This window comes from Poecilia reticulata, linkage group LG3 (assembly GCF_000633615.1).
Source record: "Poecilia reticulata strain Guanapo linkage group LG3, Guppy_female_1.0+MT, whole genome shotgun sequence".
Lineage (NCBI taxonomy): Eukaryota > Metazoa > Chordata > Actinopteri > Cyprinodontiformes > Poeciliidae > Poecilia > Poecilia reticulata.
Window position 1 is genome coordinate 10,188,895 of NC_024333.1, and position 16,107 is coordinate 10,205,001.

General features: G+C 38.9%; 2 protein-coding genes across 6 annotated transcripts in view; one reads left to right on the forward strand and one right to left on the reverse strand.

The window, feature by feature from the left end:
- homer2 (homer scaffold protein 2) overlaps nucleotides 1-12,507 on the reverse strand; it is a 31,165-nt gene extending 18,658 nt beyond the window's left edge. Inside the window, exons 1-2 of one of the 4 annotated variants that reach the window (XM_008404534.2) lie at nucleotides 12,415-12,507; nucleotides 431-587 (exon numbers count right to left, since the gene is read on the reverse strand). In XM_008404534.2, coding sequence (XP_008402756.1) covers nucleotides 431-587; nucleotides 12,415-12,416 — 159 coding nt within the window. In that variant the 5' untranslated portion in view covers nucleotides 12,417-12,507. Of the gene's footprint in view, nucleotides 1-430; nucleotides 588-699; nucleotides 718-5,709; nucleotides 5,802-11,753; nucleotides 12,349-12,414 lie in introns of those variants that run through there. The other 3 variants (XM_008404533.2, XM_017303930.1, XM_008404536.2) reach the window with 3 other exon arrangements.
- An 87-nt stretch (nucleotides 12,508-12,594) lies between these two features.
- Nucleotides 12,595-14,570, forward strand: ramac (RNA guanine-7 methyltransferase activating subunit). 2 transcript variants are annotated; one of them, XM_008404531.2, is made up of 3 exons: nucleotides 12,595-12,690; nucleotides 13,801-13,971; nucleotides 14,059-14,570. In XM_008404531.2, exons 2-3 carry the CDS (start codon nucleotides 13,802-13,804, stop codon nucleotides 14,246-14,248), a joined length of 360 nt encoding a protein of 119 aa, XP_008402753.1. In that variant the 5' UTR covers nucleotides 12,595-12,690; nucleotide 13,801; the 3' UTR covers nucleotides 14,249-14,570. The 2 variants fall into 2 exon arrangements, with proteins under 2 accessions (XP_008402753.1, XP_008402754.1); XM_008404532.1 differs by having other exon boundaries at nucleotides 12,667-12,751.
- The last annotated feature ends 1,537 nt before the right edge of the window (nucleotides 14,571-16,107 follow it).

A 16,107-nucleotide genomic window follows, 5' to 3' on the forward strand; every position in this document is an offset into this window, starting at 1 on the left:
GAGCCGAACTCGTGTGGAGCGGCTTTTTCAAGCCATGCAACTCTAACCTAAAACAAACAAGGAAAGGAAAAAAAAAGACAAAAAACATTCAGGCACATTACTCAAAGGATGAACCAGCATCCTCAAGTCTGAAGAGGCATTTCGAAACAATGCTCAGGATTTATGGAGCCTTTTGTGAAACAGTGCTATAATAATTAATAACCTTTCCAAACAAATAAAAGCGCAAGAAAAATAAACACCAGCATGCTACGCCGGTCCTCATTAATGGGAGCTTCAAATGCAACATTACAATCCATAATGAGTCATTCTGTTCGGTTCTAGCTGCGGGTGCACAACCTCATCTTTGTCTCCAGAAAGCAGTTAAAATGTTTGCACATTACGATCGCGTTACACTTTGACAGAAAACACACACACAGACACACCAACACACCTTGGATCCATCCACGCTGATAATGCGATAGCTGTTGCGTGTGCTGTCGTAAAAATAAGAGACGGTGACGGCCTGCTTGCTGGCAGGAACCCAGTTCTTCTTGGTGCTGGGATCGATTTGGAACACATGGGCCCTGGTGGTGTAGATCGGCTGCTCCCTGCAGAGTTGAAAACAAAGAGGAGGGACCACATTAAAGGGGTCTTGAAACAACATGAGCAAAATATTTACAGGTTAAGATGAGCTCCACTGATAAATGAGTCATATCTCACATTGTTTTTTTGCTACATGCACAGGTAGAGTCGCCCAATATCTGTGTCTCAGCGTTCCTTCCTTTCAGAGTCCCCAGGCTCTGAGGGATAGGTGATAATGTAACACAAACCCTTCAGTAAATCCGTATAGATATTCAGAGCCATTAGCACATCAGCACACTCCTCCATCTCAAAGGTGTCAATAACGCCTTTCTACTTGTATGTCAACACAAAGCAGGCACTCGTGGGTTTGCACTCAACTTCATTTTCACTTGGATAAAGACACAAATCTTCAATAAAATTCCAGACAATTAAAAAACAAAACAAAAAAAAAAAATGTCCAGACAAAAAAAGATCCATGTGAACTTAGAAAACTTCAAGATGCAACAGGTTTTCAATGAATCGAACTCCAGATGTCAAAAACAAGCTGCAAATTTTACTACTATGTGAACTCGTTTTCTGCCATTGCTTGAATGACTGATGAGTAAAACGCTACAGAGCTTCGCTACATTTAATCCCAGATAGCGTTTTATGAGTTTACAAGCCGACTTCAGTTGTGCCATGAAGTCGGCTTGTAAATCCTCATGTGAGGACTTCAGTTTCCTCACATTAGCAAAGCCAAAGTCTACCTGCCTCCAAACAATTTTCCATCAGTTAAATGTACAGCACGCATAAGATAAAAACTATAAAATTGGCTAGCGGTGCCAAACTCGGAAGTGACTGTGTTGGAGGAACGTTAAGGTTACACCATTTTTCTGAGAGAGTGAAGTAATTTACCTCTCAGCAATTTTGCTGCATCTCTAACCAAGAGGGGAGAGATGCCTGTGAGAGCCAGTTGAACTGCAGCACGACTTAAGGCAGGCTAAATGCTCCTCAGCTTTACACATCCCATTCTGAAGACAGATCACCCTCTATTTCGGTCAATTGCACCAACAAACACACACACAAAAACAATTGCCTGAGCAAAAACTAAGACACAATAATCGGAAAGTTGCAAAGCATTTTAAACACCTACAACCGAAGCTACTTTTCCCTCTATCATACTTTCGTCAATTTCCCTGGCAGAGATTTAAATTGGGAAGCAAATGTGGTCAATGCATCATGCATCTGCTGCTTTTGTTCACTGACCTGCAAGATTTCTCAGTTCATCATTTCCAGGAAGAACCTGAAGCAACTTGCCACATTTGAGCAGAGCAAGATAAAATTCTCCATCTCATGCAGACACTTAGGTTCACCATTGGAGCAAAGTAAAAGTCATCTTTAATATCAATACAGTGCATTATGGGATCTGACCTTTAGGCAAATTCACTATAAAGGGTTGCTTCTACACAGGAGTGCCTTTTAAAACATCCTGCTGCAAAACCTCCTAGAACAAGAATGATCAGAGAGACTAAAAGCAGAGAACTGGGGAAAGTAATGGGTAGACTTTAAATTATTTGGATTTACAGCAAAGCAGAGATTTCAGCATTTAAGAGAAAGAATAGTTCAGAACCAGCTTTGTATATTTAATTTAAAAAACACACACCTCCAATGAGAACCTTTGAGATATCAAAGTAGAAATGATCATCTAAAAATGATCTTCGTTTACATACAATGGTGATCCAACTTCAGAAATATTAAAATCACCCAAAGGCTGCATATGTGAATCACTAAAGTATTGAACGCAGAAGGGAAAAATTATAATTTTAGAGCCCCTTTGTAAAAACCGTAATAAAGTAACACTGGAAGTGAGAAAAGCATAATTTTTTTATTTGATTTTATACAACCTGCGAGATCAGTGACCGATTTCTCATCTCAGTTCACTGAATACCGTCTTACGTGTTTTCCGTGCTCTCCCTCTTTTTGCATTTGACTTTTACCCGACTTGCTGTTCATGACCCAAATCTCAAATTGATATCTAGACGGTAAAGCACTGCATTCATTATGAATATGTACTGAAAATTTAAATGATGCCACATTTTTTGATGCCTTTAAAGTCAAAAACATCTGCAAACAATCTAATTTCAGGAGATGCAGGGTTAAAGCTGTACCATTTAAAGAAGAGGAACATGTGAAGCAGAGAGCCAGCCTGACATGCTGCAAATATTCATGAGCTAATAAAGCTTTTCCTTCCATTGGGATTATGGGTTGCTGAGAAATTAAAGCCCAATAAATTTGCTGTCCCCTTTAAGCCTAATCTCCATCTTCATCTGCTTTGGGAACAACAAAACCCATTATACAGATCACTGCTGTTGCTCCATCCACACACACACACACAGGCTGACCTTTGCTGGGGCGGCCATGTCTGAAGCCAGCTCGCTCTGGCAGGGGAAGACAAGCGAAAGGCCAACACTGAACACATGGCTGCACTTACACAACTGTTAGTGGAATCCAGTGATCTGATTTTTGGGGATAAAAGGCATTAAGTTGATTGATTTTTCCTGAATTAAAAACGCTGGGGATGTTTTGACTAAATTCTGGTCCCACTGACTGTCGAATGCTCTCTGTCCCCATCTGGTGCTTTGAATAATTTACAGGTGTGTGTGTGTTTCTGTGAGGGGAGGAAAGTCTGAGTTAATTTGCTCTGTCTCTACATGCATCATCTCTTTGCTCATCTTAGACCAATAAACGCTCATGGGACATTAATGGAGCTGCGAGCTTAAAAAGAATACGTTAAAACAAATCTAGATGTGCCGATGTCAACCAACGGAAATTTGTCAAACGTGTTCCTCCAGCTAATAGATTACAAGCCTTTGCTTTAATAACATGTAATGACAGCAGACAACATTGAAGTCCTGTAAAGGATTTACTTTAAGCCACCTTTGATGTTCCTAAACATGATGGTCTAAAGGGGGAGTGAGGCTTTCCAGCACTGTGATTATGTTCAAAAGACATTTTAAAGCCGAGACAATGTCCAGAGAGAAAGTGTGAATAAAAGCACACACTTTTGACCGAGACTCTAGATGCGCTTTTTATTGCAACGAGTTGCAGTCACATTGCATTTCTCCCCTATGTGGTTTTAAAAAAAGACAAGAAAAAGCAAAAGAAAACTAAAACAAGAAGACAGAGCTACTAGAGGAACTGGTTTTAAACAAGATTCCTGAGTTTAGGAATCCGCTCCAGGCCAGCAATCCAAACAGACGCTGCTCATCTGTCAGCTGCATTCGTAAATTTTATGACCAAGAGGTAATGTGAGGTCAAAGGGAACAAACAGAATGTCAAAATTGAAAACCAGCCTGTTTGACAGAAAATCTGCAGCGAGAGGCTTCAGAGACAGAGGCTGCAAATTTTCATTTCCGACAGAAAGTGAACAGTATCTGACTGACAGGTTATACAGCCTACGTAAGGAAGAAAATAAAGCAACCGCTGTCATTCAATAAGTGGTCAGGATGGACCTGAAAATACATTAGCGCATAGAAATGAAATACCGAGAAGCATTCTTATTAGTTCAGCTTTGCTTGCTATTTAGAAATATAATACTTTACTGGTGCACACTAAAGAACCTTTGAATGCTGTTAATGTCTGAAGTTTGCAGGTCAGAGAGGGAGTCACCACACCATGTATGGTGCTTTGAAAAAGCAGTAAGCTTATAAAAAAAATAAAAAATAAAAAAAAACACCAACTGTGCATTCAGGTACTAATGGAAGCAGAACCACAGGCTCCATCACATAAATGAGTTTGTTACATAATAAGATATTCTCATTTGTCTCTTTGCCACTGGGACAGTCTAAAGCCAGATGTCTAAGAAATAGGTTTTCTTCTTAATAAATTGTCAGGAAGCAAAACAAACCAGTGCAGTGGCACAAGCAGATTGAATATTTAGGAACAAACAAAATGTGTTCAAGACAAAGCTACTTTTTTTGTTTCACATTTTCATTCTTGATTAGACATGCGCCAAACCAGAACACCCAGCAGCCCAAATGGTCCAAACAATGATCCAATAGGAAACATGCTGACCGCCGTCTCCGATCAACGTGCTTCAAAAAAATAAGTTTGTATTTTTGTTCACTTCAAGAACTTGAGCAATAGAAGGAAAATTACTCACTGCTGAATTTGAACAAATTATATTTTATCACCTTCCCCTACCAGCGCCGAAATGAACACAGCTGGATTTTTAATGAGAAAAGAAAACGGGGGGGAGATCTTCTCTTTTCCAAATTGAAAAGTGAAAATGACTTCCTCTAGTTCAGAAGATTTGGAGGTCAGCTGCACAATATGACACCATTAAAATGAAACACTTCTCTAATTTCAAGTCGGAACCAAAACAGAATCTATCACCGAGCCTATACTGCAAAAAAAAGAATAAATGAAAGTCTCAGTATGTCTCCGTTTGTGTGTAATCCTCTTCATATGCCAAACATACAAGGCCGGATATAAACTAGACGTTTTATGGAAAAGTATGGAAAATCACAGATTTGACTGAGCAAAACAGAAGAGCTCTGTTCATTACAGCAAACCACCTGGGTTTTCAGTGCAATAAAGATGCCGTTTCTCTAATGAAGTCAGGAGGTTAAAAGCCCAGTTTTGCCCCCCGGATACTGCATGCTACCTCAACTGCAGGATTCCTGCTGTATGTGACTGAAATTACTGGAGCAAAACTCTGCATTATGATTTTTTTCCCCCTTCTTGTGACATTTACAAAGGCACCAAGCTTGCTCTGATTCATAGAAACCTAATGAGACTTACGAATATGAAATATTTATCCTATGCCTTCATCTTTATTTTAAAGCATGTTCAGCTAAAAGTTTAAATGTGGATTTTAATATAAGGAACATTACAGTTTTTTTTGGGAGGGACAAATGTTTTGCTTGCCAGCCACAATCACAAGTTTTAAAAGTTTTTAAATTGACAATATCAACATGAAATATTGTTAGCGCAACATAAATATGCTTAGAAAACAGGAGCAAAAATAAATTTGATGCCAAACAACACAGCCGGTTACATAAACTGAAGCGACGCTGGTGGAAATCTGGGGAAAAAAAAACAACAACAACAACATAATCCTGATTATGGCATGTCATATCAATAGCATCTTCACACATGGATAATTACCGATTCAATATGCAGCGATGCACCCCCAATGCCATCACAGATAAAGGCTGGTGCATATTTTAGTCCTCAGTAGCTAGCATGCAGAAAATGTAATGCTTCTTTTCCCCCCTTAAAAAGCGAGCTCGGATCAAGATGCATCTGATCACAAAACACGTCAAATGAAATCAGCCTGCCCCTGCCTGCTTTTCAAAGAAGTGCCGATGTATTCCTCCCTCTGCTCAACACATTTCTAGACCTAGCAGAGGACTGTGAGCGCTGTCGAGGATGTTGTGAAACACCCACTTAGTTTTATTTCAGAGGATGCCCTTTCCTCCACTACATCTTCATGGTGGCACCTTATTATGTCGGCATAGACGGCTTCGCGAACAGGTTTGTTAGCATTACTAAATGTTTGACCATGAATTTACACTTTGCTTGACTTCATACTGAGGACAGAAGTTCTCAATTTAATGCCAAAATGGAGAGCAGTAATGTGTCAGTGGTGATGAAGGTGTAGAAAAGCAATCAAATCTTAATATGGAAGAACAGCAAGCTGCAACATAATGACAAGTTTACGCTTAATCGTTTTTTTGCCGTTTCTTTTTCCCACCGACTACAAACATTGCGACATCTCACGATTGCAGTGTAGCATGAAAGTATATCGTTAACTTGTTCAATATTAGAATCGCAAAGAACCCTTTGTGTATATATTGTCTTTTGTAGTCTTGGTGTCATGAGTCCATGTTTTGTGTGCCAATATTTAATTTAACTGGTTGGATGAAGCCAAAATGAGATTTTTTATATTAAATAATATGATATCCAATATACCAGATTATCTTATATTATGTGATATCTTACTTATATCATGGAGCTTTACCACCCCTACATGTAGCTTTCTGCAGGATAGCCACCACAGTGTGTCGAAGCCCAAACAGAACAGCGCTTTCCAATTTCATTAACAACAAATAATTAAGTTTTGCCTCAAGTTGTTGTTTAGCCTATCCTTTCATCAAAGGATAGGCTAAACAACAATGTTTCCTATCCTTTCATCAAAGGACAGGCAAAACACTGAGATTTAGATCAGGTGTTAGAAAGACCTGTTCTGTCTACATATAAACAACTGCAGCCGCAAAACATAACTGCAAGTAGATTTTCAAAATTATTTAAAACAAAATTGCGAATGCAAAATGACTTGGAATACTGAAGTTCCAACAGACTTCCTGGATGTAATCTTTGGCAGAAACTAAATTTCAAGTGTTCAAGTGCAAATTGATAATACATTATCCCAGGTGGGCAGATTAACTGCCCTTAATACCCACACCTGATTATTTTTAGAGGCTGAGATGATAAGACTCAGAAACTGGTGGGGATGTTCTGAAATGGTAATGAAAGAAAAGAGAGAAAAATGTGAGTAATCAACTGAGTCATTCCAATTTTCACTGATGGTATTGAAATTACATATTTTCTTCATATCGTGATGCAGCTCTTTTACAAGTCAACCTACTAAACATGGTGGATGAAGGACGAGCAAAGATAAAACCCTCACCACTGAACTTCTCAGTCCAAAGGTGACCCAAGTGATTTTAAATGGCATGTTAAATTTTGACCGTATAATGGAATGAATCTGATATTGTTTGGTTTAATTTGACATTTATTTTTTCATAGCTTTATTTACAAGATGCAAAAAAAAGGAAGAAAATGAGGATCTAAAAGACAAACATCAACCAAAGTTAGACTACAATCTTAGGCCTGAATTGCTCAATTAATAAAAATATTAAAACGATGCACAAAAACACCAGCTCACAGATCAACAAGTTTTGCCTTAAGAAATATTTGAATATTGTGATGCAACCCCCGACATACCTGCAGTCAGTCTGTAAAGTCAGTCACAATACAGCCAAATCACTCATGATATAAAAATCTGATTTCATTCAGACTGGGTCTTCTCATTACATTTGCATTCTGATTTTCTATAATACTGTAGCGTTTTATTGTATGAATAACCAATTCTGAACAATTGAATTGACAGAATCCTCAATTTTCTCTTTTTTTTAATTCCCCATCAGCCTGCTTTAGCTGCAGTCATCAGTGACCTTCACAAGTCTTGCCAGTTATTGGCGTCATACAGCAGCATCTCATGTAATACAGGCGGCGGGCCAGTTTCACGCCAGCAGACGCAGCAGGCCCCCCCCCACCGCCACACTGAGGTGACATGAAGAGTCCAACTTAATCTGAGAGATCCAAGGAAAAGGGAGTGAGAAAATCTCCCCAGAAACCCAGTATGACAGCAGATGGCCTCCTGGGCTTCAACCATCTGCTGAGACAATGTTCAATCCACCATCCGTGTCCCTCTTCCTTTACCCTTTTTACCACTAAAACCTGCTTCTGTTCTTGTAAACAAGAGCTCGATGAGGGCTGCCTCCAAACCAGAGGCAGACAGGACACACACTCTGGTTCTCTGGTCAGGCTTAAAGTCCAGTCTCCTGTCAGGGCGGCCAAGAGACCTGCTGCCATGTCACAGAGCCTAATCAATGAGTGTTAAGCCTTTGGATGTCATTCTCTGGCCAGCCAGGAGATTATCATCTATCCCTGTGTTAGGGCTGCTCCCAGCATAGCTTGCTTTAAATAGCAATATGCTGATTATACTGCTGGCTGCCTGTGTGCTTATGCTGTACAACAGGGCTTCAGGCAATCTAAGCTTTATTTTTCAGTACTTCCAGAGACACGGTGCATTAGCTGCTAACCTCTTCCTAAAATACAACTTTCTTTCACACTGCAGCAGTACAAATTTTCTCACTCCCAAAATTCAGCAGTGTTCAAATGCAGGTAGGTGATTAAGGAGTATGTTTATGTTATTATTACTGAGACAAAGTCACAATAGCCTCAGTGAGTCCTATGGAACTATAGTGACGAAAAAAAAAATAAATAAATAAATGACGCCAGTGAATTCATACAGTTAAAGACTAGTAATTAAGGTACAAAAGAAAAATATCCTGGGTGTTTCCACTCCTAAGTATTTTTTGTGAAATGATTAATCTAAAACTTCATTTAGAAGTGAATAGTTTCGTACAGAAGAACTCCCAACAATGAAGTGAAAACAAAAAGACACACCTCATCAGCTCTGACTGATCCCCAGGGTGCAACATTGTTGCATCATCGCAAGGGTGTAATCAGAGAGAAAAACATTGCGCAAGTAAGATCGCCTCCGTAAAACTTCTGCTACACTTTCCTGCGAGCTCAACTTTGTATGATAAAATTTCCAAGAATCAACCATCAGTCCACAAACCAAACGTTCAGATAAAAACAAACAGCCAGTTTATACTGAGGCAGCAACTAACAATTATTTTAGGAATAGATTAATTGGAAAATATAAAACTCACATTATACAGATTCTTCATTTAACACAATAAATGATGAAAATAAATGATTCAAATCCTTTTCTAATAATGGCAAATACATATTTTAGTGCCTAAATTATAAAAATATAGCTTTCTATTAGTAAATGTGAACTAGGTGAAGCCAAAACTTTACCACTTAAAATTTGGTTCAAACATTAAAGGCAAAGACAGTTTTATCTTAATTGTAAAATACATTTTTTACATTTTTTTTAATGTACAGTTTTGGGTTGATTACAGCTCCAACTATGTTTTTGTTTTTTTTTACCAAATGGCCTTTTTTGAGTCTCTACACTCCAGTTATTTATCCATTACTGAATTAGTTGACAATTATTTTGATAATTGATTAATCATTTCAGCCCTGGTCTATAGATATACATTTTTAGGTTAAAATATAGTGTTTGTAATACCAAAACAATCAAGGAGCACATTTATTTTTTGTGTATTCAAATGGAATAACAGCTTCATGAATCTCAAATGTAGACCCACCAAGCTCAGGTCACACCAGAACGTGTATTTTATATTTTTGAATAGAGACAATATTATATAAACCAGATTTCCTTTTAAGAAGTTGAGTGAAACAGACAAGCGACTTTCCGTGGGGTGCCGAATACACGCTGGCTGAAAATACAAGTAAAAAGAATTCACCCATTAACCGAGTGCTCATGTTGCCCCATGAGAAATGCTTCCCTAGGAAGAGAGCCATATCAAAAAAACAAAACAACTCTGGGTATCCATACGATTTGATTCGAGTTGGAACATCTAGAATGGCGTAGGACATAAATTATGACCTACAGTAAAACTAATAGAGTTTCAAGTCCTCAGTCAAAGCAGTAGGTGAAGGAGGCTAGACGCAAGGCTAGACACAATGAGAGAACTCATTGTGTCTGGTGTCCTTCACCTTACAGACATTAGCATGAGCAGCACTTCACTCGGTTTGATGCATTTTGGGTTTGAAGGAGCCTGAATGGTTGTATAATTGTCTGGCATGTGGGAGAAGTTAAAAATCCATCGTCTCCAACATCAGGCAGGCATAGTAGCTGAACGCCCCATTTCTCTAGGCGCATAACCTGCGACCCTCCATCAGTTTGATATTCATATCAGACACTCTGGTCAAAGCCTGTAAAGCTACAACTATAATATCACAACTAGAGGTTCCGCTTTAGACGTGCCACTTTGAACATCATTACCCTACATGTATACCAACTTGTCACATTTTCAGAAGAGAAGCCTGGTGTTTATATAATGACAAAACACTAACAGTAGAGAAAAAGGATTTGATTGAAAACAAGCATGAGAACAAGATGTATCACTGCCCGAGAGCGCTTCTCCTATACTTCCTTCATGCTGAGATTCAAGTGTAAACTTGTTTAATCACAGCCATAGGTACACTGCAGATTTCTTAGCATCATGTGCTGCAGAGCTAAACGATTTCAGAAGGAGAGCCCGCCTCTTAATTTAAAAAAGGATTAAAAATAGGGAACTGCGAGTGAGTGTTAAAAAAAAAAAAATCTAAAGTTTTGAACTGAGCCCATTTAGAAAGTCGCTTGATTCTCTGATGATGTAAATATTGAACAAATCAGCCATCAGCTGACTACAAAGGAAGCATCTTCTAAAACAAAAGTGATGGCAAACTTTACTAGTGATATTAAAATGAATCCCGATTTCCAAGGAGAAGGGACGTCTCCGCCTTCCAAGATTCTCTCGTCTATCAGATGGTATAAGGCAGAATGAAACCACAGAGGCGTCTCCACCAGTAAGTGTGACCTGCCCAGTCTTGGCCTGGCTCCTTGTCCACTGTGCCAGTTTCATGACACAACAAGACCAACACCTCTCCAAACCGGTTCGGTGACTGTAAAACTTCCAAGACGATGACGAGATTGTAAAACTGGTTTGATTAAACACATAGTTAGATACAAACTTGTCTAATCTGGTAGAAACTAGTAATGTGGAAGTGGATGACAGGTTTTCAGAAAGTTACTGAACATTAATGCCTTTAAATACACAGCATTAGTTTTGCATATAATGCAGAGGAATCCCTAACATTTACATTTTTTTTGAGAGAAAATTTATATTAAAATTAACTTTTTAAAAAATCATTGTGTCAAAATGTAGAGGAACCGTAGGTACCTCACATAGACAACCCAACCAAGTATATGTCAAGTGGGCTACTGATTGCATAACTGTGGAGATGAGCCAGAGTCAACACTCCACACAACAGACTATAGACACAAAATTATGTGCCGTTTCTTGTAAACCACAGTGGAAGTACACACTAGCTCCAGAGAACACACACACACTCCCACAAGTGCCATATCTCTCCTCGTTAGTGGGCAGTGTTGACTCTGACACCTCCATATCATAAGCCGCAAAGCTGTAGCTGCACAGATTATGAAGAACGTAAAACGCACAGGGATCCACTTGAAATTATGTACGCAAGATAATATTTTTACATAAAAAGTCGCATTATCTCACAGAAAAGCGGTCTGTAAATATAATCTTGTAAAGCAGGGGTCCTCCTCACGGACAGTCGAGCAGACAGTTGCCCCTATTCAGGTGAAGTGAATAACAGGTGAACAGCTATAGAGGCATTTCAGCGAACCCACACACATTGAACAGTCAGGTGTTAATAAAGGCGCTCTGAAGGACAGCGCTCTCCGGATCACTCACCCCATTGCAGCGGACTTGAGGTGCAACTCCTTTTCTTTATTTGACGGCTATAGAAAAAAAATTATGTTAAAAGTGAGGTCCTCAAAATATTAGTGGTCAGCGGAGTCAAAACCCCGCTTTGTCAGCAGCAGGAAAAAAGTCCTCTTGCTGCTGAGAGACAAGTGAAATATGAGAGCACTTCTCCGTAAACTCGATTCACCGGGTTGTCAAGCTCGCTCCTACAGAAACACGTTCAGTTCAAGAAGTTTTTTTTTTTTTTAAATCCTCTCCAGGTTTGTCGCTCCTATCAAACGTGAAGCGCTAAATCCCACTAAGGAATGGCTTCCTCCTCGTTTCCTGCAGTAGGGCGATAATGAAATAAGTTGATGTTTGTCTGCCTGGTTTCAACGCGGAGTTTCTTCCTCCCCAGAGGGATTGTGTTTCATATGAAGGGCAGCAGAGGCAGCAAGCAGCAGCGACACGGAGCGGCTTCCTCCACCTGCCTCCTTTTGCAAAACCACCCACTCTCTTTAAACCTGCGGTATCTGTGGCTGCGGTTTCACGCTGACAACGTTGTCCAAACTGTGGTCTGAAATCACGAAATGTCCAAGGAAACAGAACGCACAGCTTATTTTTTTGTTTTGTTTCGTTTTTTTTTTTTTTTTTTTTTTTAAACACTTACATGTTTATAATGCTGAATTCCTGGAGTTGAGATCCGTTATACAGTCAGATGGACAACTAATATGCATATTAGTTGAACTGCGTCTTCATAACCGGACTTAACACGGACAGATGATGCTAATAAAGAAGCTTTTATAGAGGTTTCTAATACCTGAAAAGCTTGTAATCAGAAGCAGGTGCGCGCGCTCCCGGAACCATTATTCAAGCTTCTGTATTTCAGGGAACATATTTTCAGTGACGTTCCGATGCTGGTTGACGCTAAAGCTAACGTGTAAAGGTACGTTCTTAAATTTTCTGCTAAAGTGCATTACAAGGACAACTTTTATGTTTTAATTATGGTAAGTGTACTGGATCAATTCCTGGTTTGGAGTTCATAGCTGCAAACTTCATAGGGGAAAGCATTCTTAAAATCCGTGTTAGCAATAATAGCAATTAAGTTTAGCAGTTTATTTCCTATAAGCGTTTAAATGCACATTGCTAAACTAGAGACTGTATATTATTTGGCTGAAAAGAACACGTCCTGTGTTTAGTTGTTGGAAAATGGAATACTCAGCATTACTGAACATATTAGGGGTCTTTACGAATAATTATGAAAATACGAAACGGACTACAGTGAAGCATGCTGCTTACACTCGATATTAGTATATTTTAATCTTAAAAATAAAAATGTCTTATAAATTTCACTGCTTATACAAGTATTCATTCCTTGACGGACATAATGTAATTTTTCAGTTTGTCTGGTATAGTAAGGATTTGCTGCAGTTTCAGCTCCTGGTAATCTATAGACACAAACAGCGGATATTAAAAGTGCACACACCCCAGTCAGTCCTCTTTAGTATAGGTCTGTCGTCGCGCTACATCTTGATTGGGCAACATTTGTCCATTCTTCCTTGTAAAACTTGTAGTAATCTATGAGATTTTCAGATTTTTTTTGTCCAGTAGCTTTTACAGATTTTCTGTCTGATTTAGTTTTGAAGTCTGGTCATAAGTCACAAGTCATGAATACACATATCTGATTGGGTTAAGTAGTTATTGTCGTAATACTGGGAAATTAAATCAGTTTTCATCTTCAGCTTTTAGGCAGACACTTGTAAGTTTTGGCTTGAAACTGGTATTTTAATCGTTCATAATTTGATCCACTTTCAGTTTAAAAAATCACTTCGAGTACAATATCTCACTGGGCTTGAAATATGAAGCACCTTGAAAGGTTTTTTAAATTAGTTTCTGTATAATAAAACTTGTAAACAGTATTAAAGTTTTGTTGGATTTTTTTGTTTTTGCAAAAGTCAAAATCACATATAACACAATCATCTTGGCAGTTTTCTCTAATGCTTTTTCTTTTTCTTCAAAGTTTAACAGCCTTTTCTTTTTATCGTCTTGCTAACAGGATGTCTGACGCCTCAGAAAACACGCAGAGCTACGAGGAGCTGTTCTCTAACAGATTCTCACCGGAGGACAGTGAATACCAGGAATATGTGAAACGTCCAGCTGACCCGCCACCAATTGTTGACGACTGGCGGGGGCGTGGAGGGGGAAACCAGAGGGACAGGGACAACAGGTATTATTGGTCCAGTTTGTGTTCAGTCAGATGCTCTGTGGGAAATGTTTTATGCTGTAGTATTTTTTTTTTATAAATACCTTCCAGGTACCAGGGCCGCCGAGGCTACAGAGACCGCAATTGGGGAGAAGACAGGAGGTGGCGAGGGGACCGTCGTGGACAGCACTGGCATGACAGAGACAGGAACTGGGGGCATGGCAGTGGATATCAGTCTGGGTCCAGAGGCTCCAATCAGGGATACAACTCCCATAATCGTCCACATTATGATCGCTACTGATTACCGAGATTTCTACTATTTACGGTCTCATGACTTGAGCTTCACTTGTTTGTGGTAGGATTCAGCTGGTTTCTCCTTTTCGTCGGTGATGCAGTAAGAGCTGCTTTTTAAATCTCCTGTCCCTTGTTTTGACTTGTAGCAAAACTACATGCAAAGGCAGAAATTTGCAGTGATTGTGATATGTGAAATCTGAATTTCCAAGACAAATATATTCATGATACAGCTTTACTTTTACCATCAGTGTATGAACTTGCAGATTAACCTTTTGTTTCTGTTAGTATATGTATTTTTCTAATAAATGACTGCTGACTGTGCAATCAGATGTATAAAGTTTAATTGCATAAACCCAGTCACCTACACCAACCTTACTGTAATGGGTGTCAACCATGTTCCCAGTCTTTAAAGATTTTTTTTTTTTAATTCAGGCGTTCTACCTGGGATGCTCAAGTTTTAAATGCGAGTTAAGAAAGAAGTTGGGAGGTGTGTATATCTTTAACCAGGAGATCAGAGAACCACTTGCAAATGATTAGGTGTCAGCTGCTGTGTGCTTTTGATGCACAGGGGCAATGAATTAAACAAAAACAATGGGTTAACTCATGCATTCAGACACCAGTATTTTAACCAGCCTGAGGAGTTGCGATTATAATCCACTTAAAGAAACACAATGGGGTAAAAGGCCAGAAATGTTAGCTTGTTAATTTTGTGAAGCAGCAGCTAACACTTAAGCAATTTCACTATTTTAATCTCTCCTGTGACAAGACTTTTTACAATCTAATTTGGGAGCAGATCAAGATCAAATCACTGTCCTACACAGAAGACATGTTTTTGTTTTTTTGTTCTAAATTATTTTACTTATGCAGCACTTGCAACTCTACCAGACAATATCTTTAGCAGGTTAAGAGACATTTAAAATGCTCATCTGCACTTTTAGACCCAACTCGTCTCTTTCGCTAATAGAGATGATTATAGCTCACACACATCTACTGGTGGCGAACATTGTAATTGTGGAGCATTAACATAAATCTTGGTCTAGTAAGGGGTTTGGATAATATACCCACCTGATTATATTTAAATACTCTTCAATCCAAAGGTATCTCATGAATAACATGCTCGCACATCACCATTGCTGCTGAAAGGTCGTCCTGCTTCTAGAAATGGAAGCTCCTAGTCATCAGGGATGTAGCATAGCATTAGCTACCTGGTTGGTTAAAAAGGTGAAACCAACATGCGTTATCAGAGGGTTCTTTTAAAGAATACTTATGTTCATAGATTAAAATTATGCATTTATAAATACACTAAAATGTTTGCTAACAGGCAGTGGAGTTAGTATCTTTCCATGTATTAAGGCATCCAGTCTCAATTTTGTTCTCCAGTTGGGCTTTTTATATGGGTCACTGAAATGCTTCCTGAGAATAGTGAAGATCATTTAGGACAAGTTACATTTATTCAATCAGCTCAGTCCTTTAGATTTCAGTTAAACTGCCTCAGGTTTATGCATCTGCATACAGAGTTGATTCAGAGACGGTTTTTCTTTACCTGCCTCTACTGTTCATGTTGTGACCTTAACCTCGACTTTAATAAGTAGAGAAAAACCTGCATTCAGTCAATATTCAGAACAGTTCACATTTTGAAAAAAAAAGCAGCTAAAACATTGATGTGCATCATTAATACATTACTGCAACATGCACCGTTGGCTCTGGCATATGTAGCTCTGAGCCTTAATGTCAGCATTTAGAGCTTTACAGTCCATTAAGCAGAGGAGCAGAGATAAACTGTAACTGTGTTCGAACGCTACTGGATTTGGGATGATTTCTGAGTTTTATATTCAGATTCCAAGTGTCTATAAGGCTAACATTTAA

Excerpts from the sequence above, each read along its gene's own strand:
- ramac (XM_008404531.2), top strand. The coding sequence starts at position 13,802 with ATGTCTGACGCCTCAGAAAACACGCAGAGCTACGAGGAGCTGTTCTCT. Across the intron at positions 13,972-14,058 it reads CAGAGGGACAGGGACAACAG|GTACCAGGGCCGCCGAGGCT; the intron begins GTATTATTGGTC and ends AATACCTTCCAG.